This window comes from Cotesia glomerata, linkage group LG9, assembly GCF_020080835.1.
Source record: "Cotesia glomerata isolate CgM1 linkage group LG9, MPM_Cglom_v2.3, whole genome shotgun sequence".
In the NCBI taxonomy this organism is placed as follows: Eukaryota; Metazoa; Arthropoda; class Insecta; order Hymenoptera; family Braconidae; genus Cotesia; species Cotesia glomerata.
In genome coordinates this window covers 16,549,280-16,563,784 of record NC_058166.1, presented here as the reverse complement: position 1 = coordinate 16,563,784, position 14,505 = coordinate 16,549,280, and the positions used below count along the sequence as shown (strand labels likewise).

At 27.5% G+C, this 14,505-nt stretch overlaps 1 protein-coding gene across 3 annotated transcripts in view; it reads left to right on the top strand.

Annotated features, from left to right (window-relative positions):
• LOC123271212 overlaps positions 1–14,505 on the top strand; it is a 152,985-nt gene that overhangs the window by 123,141 nt on the left and 15,339 nt on the right. For 2 of the 3 annotated variants that reach the window (XM_044737470.1, XM_044737468.1), the window contains one exon: positions 12,759–12,999. In XM_044737470.1, coding sequence (XP_044593405.1) covers positions 12,759–12,999 — 241 coding nt within the window. The remainder of the gene's footprint in view (positions 1–12,758; positions 13,000–14,505) is intronic. The other variant, XM_044737469.1, reaches the window with a different exon arrangement.

The window sequence follows — 14,505 nt, the reverse complement described above, 5'->3', positions numbered from 1 at the left end:
TGAGCTACAATTTTGGTCTTATAATTTTTCGATAAAATTAATATTTCAGGAGTTATAGCCATTTTTATAGCAGCTAGACAATATTTTGGTACTTAATCAAAAAATGTTCTTATAAAATAATAATAATTACTAGCAGCTTTGAAGTCACTATGTGACTGCCGTGACTTGTGAACTATAAATGAATAAAATTTTGCTTTATTAAATAATGACTTTTGTTGAATTGCACTGTATTTTTTTAACTATTGACGTTTTTAAAGATATAAGCTCATCCCGATGTTACAATCATCAAGAGCTTTCATTTGAGTACCCACATGTATTTTTGATATATTTTTCAAATATACATATATATATAAAATATATAAATATATGAAAAATTGATGTGGGTACTCAAATGAAAGGTCTCGATGAATGTAACATCGGGATGAGCTTATATTTTAAAAAATGTCAAAATTTTACTAGATACAAGGTCATTTCTTAATTATGTATCTCCTTGCATCGTAAAGTACTTACGAGTACTTACTTAATCTAAAGATAGAGCATTTTCGAGTGCAGCCTAAATACTTATTATAATAAATTGAACTATGAAAAATTAAAATTTTGCTTTATTAAATAATGACTTTTGTCAAATTGCACTATACTTTCTTAAATCTTGACGTTTTTAAGAATATAAGCTCATCTTGATGTTACACTCATCAAAAGCTTTCATTTGAGTACCCACTTGCATTTTTGATATATTTTTCATATATACATATATATAATATATATTTTAAAGATACAAGCTCATTTTGATGTTACGCTCATCAAGAGCTTTCATTTGAGTACCCACATGTATTTTTGATATATTTTTCAAATATACATATATATAAAATATATAAATATATGAAAAACTGATGTAGGTACTCAAATGAAAGGTCTCGATGAATGTAACTCCAGGATGAGCTTATATCGTTAAAAATGTCAATAGTTCACAAGATACAAGGTCATTTATTAATTATTGATAATTTTAAAGATACAAGCTCATTTTGATGTTACGCTCATCAAGAGCTTTCATTTGAGTACCCATATGCATTTTTAATATATTTTTTATATATACATATATGTAATATATATAACTATATATTTATTGACTGTTATTGAAAATGATATGAAACCTCGAAAAAGTACAAATTCAAATCAAGACCTTTATAATGACACTAAATTTCATTAAAAAAAAACCGATTTTTTCATATAACTATCCTGGACACAAAATTTTTTTTATTCTCTTAATAATATAGATAATAATTTTAATAATTATAATAAAATGTTCGGATCTTCTCAGAGTGAAGATTTTTAAACGTTAAAATATTTACTATTCCGTCGAGCGAGCTTTGATGGATATTAAATGAACGTAATCAGTTGAATGTCTATTGGATCGTTAACTAAAGAACACTCTTGTACACGGATGTATATACATATATAGTTTTACCTAGTTATATAATATGAAGTGCAAACTCGCTCATACTCGGGCTTTGTTCGAAAATGATCGAGCTATCAGTTAATTCTATTTATCGAGAATTGCAATGGCGAATTCATATTTAACTACCTACAAGGATTATAATGACCAGCTAGTGGATAAATATTATCCGTGTAGTGACTCGATGAGTGTAGATGCGGAAATATAGATATCGGGAGAATATATATGTATATATATATGAAAAAATTTTTATCGAGGAATTACAGTGAGTAAATCTGTATATTTACTCACTGTAATGCTCTGTACAGATTAAAACCTGGTTTACGTTTTGCGTTTTGAAAACCTTGAACTAAACCATTATCATTATCATATAACATTAATTTGTATTCGGAGCATTATTCCGAGGTTTTTATTGCCCTTTTTTTGCTGCGTCTGCCTAGGATACAAGATCCCTGTTGTTTATTAATTTTATTCAACATAATTAACATTCAGTGAGAGCTTTTTGTATCCGGTTTAATTACTTAATATAAATACTGGGATTTTATACGGGTTATATATTTCGCGGTGATAAATAATCTGGAGGTTTAATTTATGTTAAGTGGAACTTGCCGAGTAATTTTTAGTTTCCAACGCGTACCAGACCAGCCGGGTGTTTACTCTGATTATTTTACCACTTGTTTATTTATTGGCTTTTTTTTTACCTAGTTTTTTTAGTTACGGTTCAGGTGCGGTTGAATATTTATTGCTTTTAAATAAGTTGATTTTTCAATTAATTGATGGTTGGTTGAAAACTTTATTGGGAGTTAATTTTTAATTTGAAATTAAAAGTTTGGAAAGTCAAAAAGAGCATGATTAATAATGATCAGAGAACTTTTGCTGAAAAATATATTATGTTGGTAATTGATAAAAGTAAAAAAATTTATTATTGTTATTTATTTGTATTTCAAATAGAAATTTCACAAAAGGCCAAAAAAAGTGTATTAAAAGAAAAATTAAATTATTAATAATAAATTTTCAAAAATTCGTAGTAATTTTTTTAGAAAGATCATTTTTTAAAATTTTATATTTTGGAAACTATTGGTCAAAAGTTGATCATTACATAAATGAAATTGAAGCTGAAGAAATAATCTACCTAAAAAAAATTTAGACCAATTTTTTATTTTTAAAAGATATAGCTGTTTAAAGATTAATTAGTTTCCAAAAATTTAAAGTTTTAAGAATTGGATATTTTTCAAAATTTTATAAGTAAAGAACTATTGGTTGAATGTTGATCATTAAAAAATAAAAATGAAGCTAAAAAAATCATCTACTGAACAAAATTTGGATCAATTTTTTATCTTTAATAGTTTAAAAGATATAGCTATTTAAAGATTAATAATAAGTTTCCAAAAATTCAGAGTTATATGATTAACATTCTAATCAAAATTCTATATCTCAAAAACTATTGGTCGAATTTTGATCATTACAAAAATGAAATTGAAGCTGAAGAACTAATTCATCAAAAAAAAATTTGGACCAATTTTTTATCTTCAATAGTTAAGAAGATATAGCTGTTTAAAGATTAATAGTAAGTTTTCAAAAATTAAAAGTTCCATGCTTTAGATACTTTTCAAAATTTTATATCTCGAAAAATATTGATCGAAAGTCGATTATTACAGAAATGAAATTGAAGCTAAAGAACTAATCTATCCAAAAAAATTTGGACCAATTTTTTATCTTCAACATTTCAAAAGTTTCGATAGTTTAAACATTAATGAGTTTCAAAAATTCAAAGTTCTATGATTTAGATACTTTTGAAAATTTTATAACCCTGAAATTAACAATCAAAAAACATTTTTTCAAATTTTGAATTGTTCCAAAACAAATATATTTTTTAAAATTGGAAACCTAATCATGATAATATAAAAATTACGTTGGGTAAGTAAGCTTACAAAAATACACCAATAAAAATAGCTCTCTAGAAGAGGCCAAAATATTTTTTCTAGTGAAGCACTCTCTTACGCTTCATATTACAAGTCGCACAATGTAAAAAAAATAAAAAAAAAAATGGCATTGTTATTGAAATTTATAATTAAATTTAAAATGAAAGTTTATCATTTAATCAGTTATGAGAAAATGAAATAAGTTCTTTATTAAGCCATAACTGAAATTACGCGGTGGATTGATTGAACAGATTAAAAGTTACCAAGATCCCGCCGTTAACGTAAAACTTAAAATATATATAAACTTGATATAATTAATATTATATCCTCAGCTAATATTAATTTTAACTCGGCAAACAAAATAAAATCACGAATTAATACAACTTTTATAACTAAAACTGAACATTAATTTTAATGTAATACCTTCGATTTTTTTTTTATTTTATATTTACATTTATAATTAAGGGAATTTTAACTCAAACGAAGAAAGTAAAATATCATGAATATGAAGCTCAACAATCTCATAATAACAATCATAATCATTAATAAGAACAGTCTTTTAAAATAAAAAGAAAAATTTGAAAAACATGCAGAGCTTGCCCGTAAATTAAAACAAAAAAGAGTAAATGGAAACAAAAAGAGAAATAAAGATTAATCCTAAATGAAAAGAGGATTACATGGGTTGGCTTTTATAATGATATTAAGTCTCCATGATGGAAAAAAAATAATAAATAGTACAAAGGAATCCAATTTAAATTTATTTATTTTAATGTATTTTTTTTTTTTTTACAAAAAGGATAATTTAGTTTAAAATATAATGGCGGTAAATTGCGGCACTTAAAAATTATAATGTAAATTTTGGATAATTTGCTTGATATAATATTGATTGAAAATTGAAAATAAATTGGAATATTTATCTTATGAATATTTAATTAATATCAATAGATATTTTATAATTGACGTTATTCATGTACAGCTTGACCGTTTTATCATAGATATTTAATTTAGTAATTATTAACGCTATAAATTACTACATGTCATTTAATTCACTAGAGTTACCGCAGATTAATTAAATATGACGCGTGTGTTTTGTGAGAGTAATTTTAAAATATTTTATAGGTCCTCGGGCTCGAGCTATTTCATATTAAAACCGCAATACTGACGATAAATACGCTGCCAAAATTATTCGGTTTTAAAATAGATAATTATAGTTGACTCTAATTAAAAAATTATTTCATAATTTTTGTACACTTACAAAAAAAGTTATTTATTCAAAACAAACATTCTTGACCGAAAAAGTTTAGCTTATAAAGAATTTTGTGTCATGATTCAAGTATAAATTTGTAAAATTATATAATCTATGTATATATTATTACGAGAATAAGAAGAATTTTGTGGCCAGGATAGTCGTATGATAAAATCGGTTTTTTTAGTGAAATTTAGTGTAATCGCAAAGGTCTTGACATGAATTTGTGCCTTTTCAAGGTTTCATTTCATTCTCACCGATATTCAATTTATGATTATAAGTATTTAGGCTGTATTTGAAAATTTTTTATCTCTAGATACATAATTAAGAAATGACCTTGTATCTTGAGAACTATTGACATTTTTAGAGATATAAGCTCATTCTGGAGTTACACTCATCAAAACCTTTCATTTGAGTACCCACATCAATTTTTCATATATTTATACATTTATATATGTTATAAATATGTATATATGAAAAATATATCAAAATGCATGTGGGTACTCGAATGAAAGCTCTTGATGAGTGTAACATCAGGATGAGCTTACATCTTTAAAAATATCAATAATTAAGAAATGACCTTGTATCTTGTGAACTATTGAAATTTTTAAAGGTATAAGCTTATCCTGATGTTACACTCATCAAGACCTTTTATTTGAGTACCTACATCAATTTTTCATATAGTTATATATTTTATTTATATTTATATATTAAAAATATATCAAAATGCATGTGGGTACTCTAATGAAAGCTCTTAATGAGTGTAACATCAGGATGAGCTTACGCATCTTTAAAACTATCAATAATTAAGAAATGACCTCTGTACTTTGTGAACTATTGACATTCTTAAAGATATAAGCTCATCCCGATGTTATACTCATCGAGACCTTTCATTTGAGTACCAACATCAATTTTTCATATACTTATATATATTATATATATATATATATATATATATATATATATATATATATATATATATATATATATATATGATAAATATATAAAAAATGCATGTGAGTACTCAAATGAAAGCTCTTGATGAGTGTTACATCAGGATGAGCTTATATCTTAAAAAATGTCAATAATTAAGAATCGACATTGCTATCTTGTCAACTAATGATATTTTTAAGAGATATAAGCTCACTCCGTAATTATTCTCATCGAGACCTTTCATTTGAGTACCCACATCAATTTTTCATATATTTTATATATTTATATATATTTATACACTGATAAAAATTGACTTGACTCAAGAGCCAAACTCTTGAACCAAGAATTCCATTTTGAAGAAAAATATTTTCTTGAGTCAAGAGAATAAATTCTTGACTCAAGAAAATTTTCTTAGACCAAGAATAATTTCTTAGCTCAAGAATTTATTCTCTTGACTTAAGAATATCATTTTCTTCAAAATGGTATTCTTGGTCCAAGAGTTTGGCTCTTGAGTCAAGTCAATTTTTTTATCAGTGTATATATGAATATATGAAAAATATATCAAAATGCATGTGGGCACTCAAATGAAAGCTCTTGACCGGTGTAACATCGGGATGAGCTTATATTTTCAAAAATGTCAATAGTTGAGAAAGTACAGTACAATTTAACAAAAGTTATTATTTAATAAAGCAAAATTTAATTATTTATAATTCACTATTTTTGCTTGTGGTTTTTGTTTTCTTTTCTTGATTCTTCATTGAATTTCTATAATTAATTCGAACTAAAGATTCCTTATCAAGAATAAAATTTTCAAGAATACTTATTCTCAATCAAACAATTTTTTTTACCCAAAAAAATTCTTTAACAATTTTACCAACGACTCGCAACAAACGAAATAATTTTTCCTTGTAAGCAACTGAGCCCCTTCCCGCGTTACCCAAGTTATTAATACAAACAATGAATCCAGCATAGTCATAGCATCCCATTATCAACAAAAACAATGAAATCTCGGAGATAGCGTCCATTATTCCCTGGTTGTTAAACACGGCGTAATCTCTGCAATGCCTAAAGTAAGCAACGCGAACAGCCTGTCGATTACTCCGCAATATTATATTCACCTGCTTTCTCGTTTAATCCTCTCTTACTCAGTCTAGTCCATTTACTATTCATCGGCTCCAATCCTCTATTCTGTTTAAAAGCTTTTACGTTCTGTTGACACAAAGTTTTCACCTCACCAAAAATTTATCCTAATCTTTTCTTCCTTTTCTGGCTTAAAAATTATCAAAAAAAAAAAAAAGTAATAAAATAAAAATACGAATGATCCAGACATTTAAATAAATCCTATCCTCGGAATCACTTTACTTAGCAAAAGTAAAACAGCGTTCAGTTTCTTTGTAAAAAAAAAAAACAAAATTCATATTTTATGGTCGTTCGTCTCAATAAGCTTACGCCAGTCTCATAAATCACATTGATCTGTCTAGTCCAAGAGGTTCTTTTTTAAATTTAAAATAGCATCAAACATAAAAAATACTTTCATTTCAGATAAAAGTATTATAACTCTCATGCATACATTTATAAATACACACATATATTTTCTTTACTTGAGTTAAATTTAAGCATAAGGAATAAGGAACGCTAAGAAAATAAGATAACCGATTCAGAAAGCATCCACGAAGGAAAAACAGATTTTACGACTCACTCTTCAAGACGACGACTCACTTTTCCCACCCACTCTTTTTCATTTTACATCTTTGTGTGTTTTTTATATATGTATATACATCACCCTCCATATTCTATTGTTCGTTTCCTTCCTATTTATATACCGCATCTACATATGCCAAGTTAAGCAGGACTAAGTAGACATTACGCCCGAAAAATATATAAGCTACAAGGAGATTACATTCTTGATATCATGAGGAATTTTATCGGTGTGATAAATCCCATTTTGAATTATTTTCTTTTTTGTAGTAAGTTTCCTTGAACAAATTTTCTAATATGAAAATAAATAATGCATTATAATTTTTTTTAATTATTCTAAAACAAGTACCAATAAGTTTTAGTTAATAAAAAAAAAAATTAACGTTAGATAAGATTTTTCAAAAGAAAGAAAACAATGAATTTTATTTTTGAAATTTAATTTCTGAGACTTAAGTATATAGCAATGAGATGATTCAGCGATCATGCGCCACCTGTTGATTATTTTCATAACTAATTTGGATAAAAAATTATATATGACTATATCTGGCCTGATTTAAACATATCGAGTTATATGGAGGTATATCAAGCTATATTGAGCCGGATATTTTCATATATGTCAACAGAACATATGCAATAGAATTATGATTACATATATTGTCATTATTTAAATATTATAGGCTTAATATTTTGGAAAAACTAGATTCTAGTTTAATAAAATTAAATACTAGCAACCTTGCAGTCCCTCTGTGACTGCCTTGACTTGTAAATGATAAACAAATAAAATTTTGCTTTATTAAATAGTGACTTTTGTTAAGTTGTACTGTACTTTCTTAAATATTGACGTTTGTAAAGATATAAGCTCATCCCGACGTTACACTCATTAAGAGCTTTCATTTGAGTACCCACATGCGTTTTGATATCTTTTTCATATATACATATACATAATATATATAAATATATGAAAAATTGATGTAGGTACTCAAATGAAAAGTCTCGATGAGTATACTGTCGGGATGAGCTTATATTTTTAAAAAGATCAGTAGTTCTCAAGATACAAGGTCCGTCGTCAATTACTGATATTTTTAAAGATGTAAGCTCATCCTGATGTTACACTTATTAAGAGATTTCATTTGAGTACCCACATGCATTTTTGATATATTTTTCATATATACATAATATATATACATATATATATATATATATATATGTATATATATATATATATATATATATATATATATATATATATATAAATATATGAAAAATTGATGTAGGTACTCAAATGAAAAGTCTCGATGAGTATACTGTCGGGATGAGCTTATATTTTTAAAAATGTCAACAGTTCACAAGATATTTGTTAAATTGCACTGTACTTTTTTAACTATCGACGTTTTTAAAGATATAAGCTCACCCCGACATTACACTCATCGAGACTTTTCATTTGAGTACCTACATGCATTTTGATATATTTTTCATATATAAATATATATAAATATATGAAAAATTGATATGGATACTCAAATGAAAGGTCTTGATGAGTGTAACATCAGGATGAGCTTATATCTTTAAAAATGTCAATAGTTTACAAGATACAAGGTCATTTCTTAATTATGTATCTAGAGATAGAGCATTTTTGAATGCAGTCTAAATACTCATCATAATAAATTGACTATCGATGAGAATGATATGAAACCTTGAAAAGGCACAAATTCAAATCAAGACCTTTACAATGACACTGAATTTTACTAAAAAAACTTAATTTATCATATGACTATTCTGGGTACAAAATTTTTCTTATTCTCTTAATAATATAGATTTAATCAATTTTTTTGATTTAATTTCTTTTAATATTTATTTGCTTAAAAATATACATAGAATATTAACGAATAGAAAGAAAAATTAAAAATATCAAGTACATTTCTCAAAAAAAAAAACCATATAATTGTTACTCAAAAAAAATATTGTCATATATTAAAACACTCTCTTGATCTCCAAATTTTCAATTCTCCACCAAAAAACCGAATATCAGTACTTAAAATTCTTTAATCAACAATTCTTTATTCAAAATAATTTTATTTGGACCAAGAACACCTCTTCTGAACCACCTTATTTTTCTTACTCTTAATCAACACACCCAAGTGCATAAATTTGGCCCCAACGAGATTCAGAAGAGACGAAAATTTTTCTCGCTACGACAAAGCGTGTCAGCCATGGTTGTGTTCGGAAAAATCGAGGTTGTTTCTTGGTACAAAAAGGCATATCAAGACGTTTCATTGTACAATCGCACGGCGTGTTCATTTGAATCCTCGGTGAGTTTGAAAAAAATAAAACTTGTGACAAAGGAAGCAAACAAAAGCCCTTCTGTAGGTGGATGAGGATGAGAAGGGTGGTGCCTGTAAAAAGCACGCAAAAGCTGTGAGCTTGCACACATTTGTAAGCACACATTCATATAAAAGAGACAAAAAGAAATGAAACGAGTGGAGCGTGAGGTCGTTTCTGCACTATCGGTTTCAGTTTCCGTTTAAATTTACTCGGCACTCGGGATGATATTCACCCTCATTCCCACCTCGCGTCCTCACATTACATTCGCAAGAGATAGCTTTTGATTCTCCTTGTCAACACCTTTGTCCAAGTGCGAATAAGACTTGCCAGGGGAGCTGGCCTTTATTTCTTCTTTCTTCATTTCTTCATTCCACTGGCTGTTATTATTTTTCTAGGCTGAATCTTCAGCAGTGTCGCGAGCGGTGCAGATGGCTGCATTACGACGTTTCACGACAAGTCGAATGTAACAACAGGGATGCCATGATGGTATCACTCGAGTGCACCGCTAGCTACCGGGTGGAATCTTTTATTACTCTTTCATTTTGTTTTCGCGATAAATGAAGGCTGAGTGTCAAGCAAGGCAGGAAGTGACAAAAGAATTTTCCCTTTGTTTCTCAACTCCAAAAGAAAAATTCAGCCCCCACTTTGTCTTCTTCATCTTCTACTGGCTCTTTAGTATCCTTGTTTGTGTTTGTAAACTTTTGTTTGCATTTAAATGGTTGCCATAGCGACCAAAAATACCGATAAAATAAAATTTGCCAAGTTAAGTGGAAGGGAATTGCCGAATTCGTGGAAATAATATTGAAAGTTTATTTTATTCGACTGCACGTCGAATTGCTTGAGTTTGGCACGACATCAACCTTATATCCGGCGAGCTTTTTTTACTTTATTCAACTTTTTATGGGTAAGAATTGTTTAAGTACGAATTGGAAAATCGGAGAGATAATATATATTTATAAACGGGTAATATCTTATCAATCTGCTGGTTGCTAGTCATGTAATTCAACCGTTAAGTCCGGATTTATTGACTTGATAAGAAGATACGATTAGGTTTTTATTTATTGGTCAAATTTTGGAAAATTCAAAGATCCACTTCAATAATTTTTACGTTATTACACTAAATGGATTTTTGAAAATTGGGGATTGAATTATTCGTTTGATAGTATACGAATTATTTTAGTTTCGTAATCTATTGAAGAAAACTTAGACCAATTCTTTATCTTTAATGGTTCAAAAGTTATAAATGCTTGAAGTTTAATAATAAATTTCCAAAAATTCGTAATCATGATTTAGAAAGATCATATTTTAAAATTCTATATCTCGGAAGCTATTGGTCGAAAGCTTATCATTAGACAAATGAAATCGAAGCTAAAGAACAAATCTGCAGAATAAAATTTGGACCAATTTTTTATCTTTAATGGTTTAAAAGATATAGCTGCTTAAAGATTAGCAATAAGTTTCAAAAAATTCAAAGTTTTATGATTTGGATACTTTTCAAAATTCTATATCTCGAAAACTATTAATCAAAAGTTGATCATTACATGAATGAAATTGAAGCTAAAAGACTAATCAACCGAACAAAATTTGGACCAATTTTTAATCTTCAATGGTTTAAAAGATATAGCTTTTCAAGAATTAATAATTAGTTGCCAAAAATTCAAAGTTCTATAATTTGCATACTATTCAAAATTTTATATCTCGAAAACTATTGATGAAAATTTGATCATTACAAAAATAAAATTAAAGCTGAAGAACTAATCTACCAAAAAAAAAAAAAATTGAACCAATTTTTTATCTTCATTATTTGAAAAGTTTCGATAGTTTGAACATTAATAACAAGTTTCCAAAAATTCAAAGTTTTATGATTTAAATACTATTCAAAATTCTATATCTCAAAAAATATTAATCAAAAGTTAATCATTACAAAAATGAAATTGAAGCTTAAAAAGTAATCTACCCAAAAAAATTGGACCAATTTTTTATCTTCAATATTTCAAAAGTTTCGATAGTTTGAACATTAATAATGAGTCATTCTTTCATTCAATAAACATCTTTCTAACTCGAACAGATACCACAAAAGCTTTCAGCTTCACTACACGGAAAAAAGTAAATTGTAATAAATAACAGTCGATTTATAATAAGTAATGATGAACTGCTAAAAATTACCATTTTAAACAGTAAAATCGTGATTTTACCATTCACTTTATAATATTTAACATTTAAACGTTACAATTTACTCTTTACATGGCAGAAAATGCTATTTCAAACAGTAATATTCGCTATGTAAATGTCTAAAATGTTAAAGTATAATAATTAAGACTTTGATATTTATCATTTCGTACCTAAAAAATGATCTTATGATATGTAAAAAGTATAAAATAAAGTTAGTAAATTTTTAATACAAGCAACGTCAATATTTACAAAGTAAATTGGTAAATTTTAAACGCAACGCTGAAAATCAAACTGTAATTATTGACTTGCTTGGACTGGTAAAATGTATATTTTAAAAGTATAATTTTTACTGTTTGAAATGTTAAATTCTCCCAGAGTGAGACCCCCTTCTCTTTTATCTGAGTTCCCCTTCTCATAATATGGACTATATATTGAAATGGAAATTTTTACTGTTTGAAACTGTAATTTTTTAAGATAAAAAAGTCGTTATTTACTATAGTGACAGCTACTGATCACTTATTTTGGATATTAAATAATAAATTGTGGTTTTTGTACTTTCTACATTAAGTTCTGTAATATTTATATTTTTGCCACCCCGATGTCCGCTTTACTGTTTGAAACTATAAAAATTAACCGGAATCCGAGTGAATATTACAGTTTACTTTTTTCCGTGTAGTATTCAAGTTCGATGGACCCCCATCGAAATTATGTAAAGTTGGCTTGAATTTAGATTTACTTCTCACTTGACTGCTAGGCAATAAAACTTTAATTTATATATACAATTCGGTCGAAAAAATAATAATTAATAATGAGTTGACAAAATTCAAAATTTGAATCGTAGAACTTCTATTTAAAGAAAATTTTTTAAAATTTAGAATCATTTTAAAACAAATAAATTTTTGAAAATTGGAAACTTAATCTTGACTGAATTATATGTTTAATGATATACAATTTAATTTTGCGAAATAAATTAACAATTTTCCAATAAGAAACCTTCTTTATTTCTGTTTAGCTCAACAACGAAACAATGGAGTTCAAAATCACCAGCCGAAAGATCCCCAAGGGCAACATGATGATGACTTGGTCCTCTCTCGAGCTGAAAGCCGCCAGCGGGCTCTTCCGCGACAGCAGACTAGGATTGAGATGTTTCGCCAACATCGACGGAATTTACACCGCGACTGCGGAGTACGAGATAACAGAAGACGCACCTCTTCTTGCTCCGATCACTGGTGATGCATCTCCTCATAGGGGTAGTAAGTAGATGGCGGCCTCCATTATTTTTTTTTATTTTTATTTTTCCCAGATTTTAGTCTATGATTTATCATTCACTGTTATTATTTCTCCTTATTTTATCGTATAATTTATCCGTCCAGGATTCGTAATTTACCTAAAAAGTTTTATCATTTTTTATTCCATCCCTTTTTTACCCACCTGATTTACTTGAGTAAGTTCGCGGAGCAATTCAGAGGTTTATGGAACAAACTCTGGTGGAAACTTTTCACGGTTTTTCACCGGGTGAAACCAGAGTTTTTCAATCGCACTCGCACTACTCCGGGCTTTTTTAAACTCTTTTTCTGTCTATATGTAACATAGCTACGAGACGGATTCATGGCCCGCATTTTTCATCGCTCGCAGGCTCGGTTTACTTTTGAGTTTCATAAAACCAAAATCTATAGACTCGGTCTTTGAGGATTTGTGGGAGGAATATTCATTCAATGGACTTTTTATTCCGTTTGATTGAATTTTAGATTAAATTTTCTGTTTATTCGTACTATTGCTGTGAGCAAATTTTCACTTCAACTCAACTTTATTAATTTTTATAATCCTTTTCTAATAAACAATTTTTCAAAAAAATAATTGGAATTACTATTATATAAAAAAATCAATCGATTGAAAATAATTCCCAGAATTAAATGAACCTTAGTACTTCTTTATAAAAATAATTGAAGTTTACTTTCTTTGAAATTGAATTGGAACATTCTTTTAAAAGCAATATCTTCATTATTGAATTCTGATATAATTATATTTGTCAGATTTAAACTTTTTTTCTGTGATGAGAAAGTCTTCGATCTATTTGTTCACTGTATTACTTTCTGTTATTGAAGCAAGAGATCATTAGTTTCTCTCTGATTCTATTTTAATCAATTTTTATCCATAAAAAAAATTTATACTATAAATATCGACATTTTTAGAGTAATAATTCTTTATATCCAGTTTTAACAAATAATAATTGGCCATAATGAGCCATATATTATTATATCTGTCTTTATAGGCGTACATATAGCTTTATATGGTCATAAATGACCATACACAATTTTTTGAACAAGATTAGTACCAAATACATCCAACAGGAGGCGCATGATCGCTAAGTTTGTTCTTTACAAGAGAGTTAATTTTTATAAGTTAAGTAATGAAATAAAAATAATTTTTTTTAAGAATTTTTTTGCTCGTTTGAGGATATTATAAAACATTTATTTTTAATTTTATTAATTACAAAATAATTTTTATTTAATAAATAAAAAATTTTAACTCACGTACTAGTGGTAGTTTTTTATGACCTGATATGATAATTAGCCATATTGAGCTATACATAGACATATATTAATATTTCGGTCTTCATATACACACACATAGCTTTATATAGTCATCAACGGCCGTATACAATTTTTTGAATAAGATTAGTATCAAATATCTCCAACAGACGGCGCATGGTCGCTAAATTTGTTCCCTATAAGAAAGTTAATTTTTATAAGTTAAGT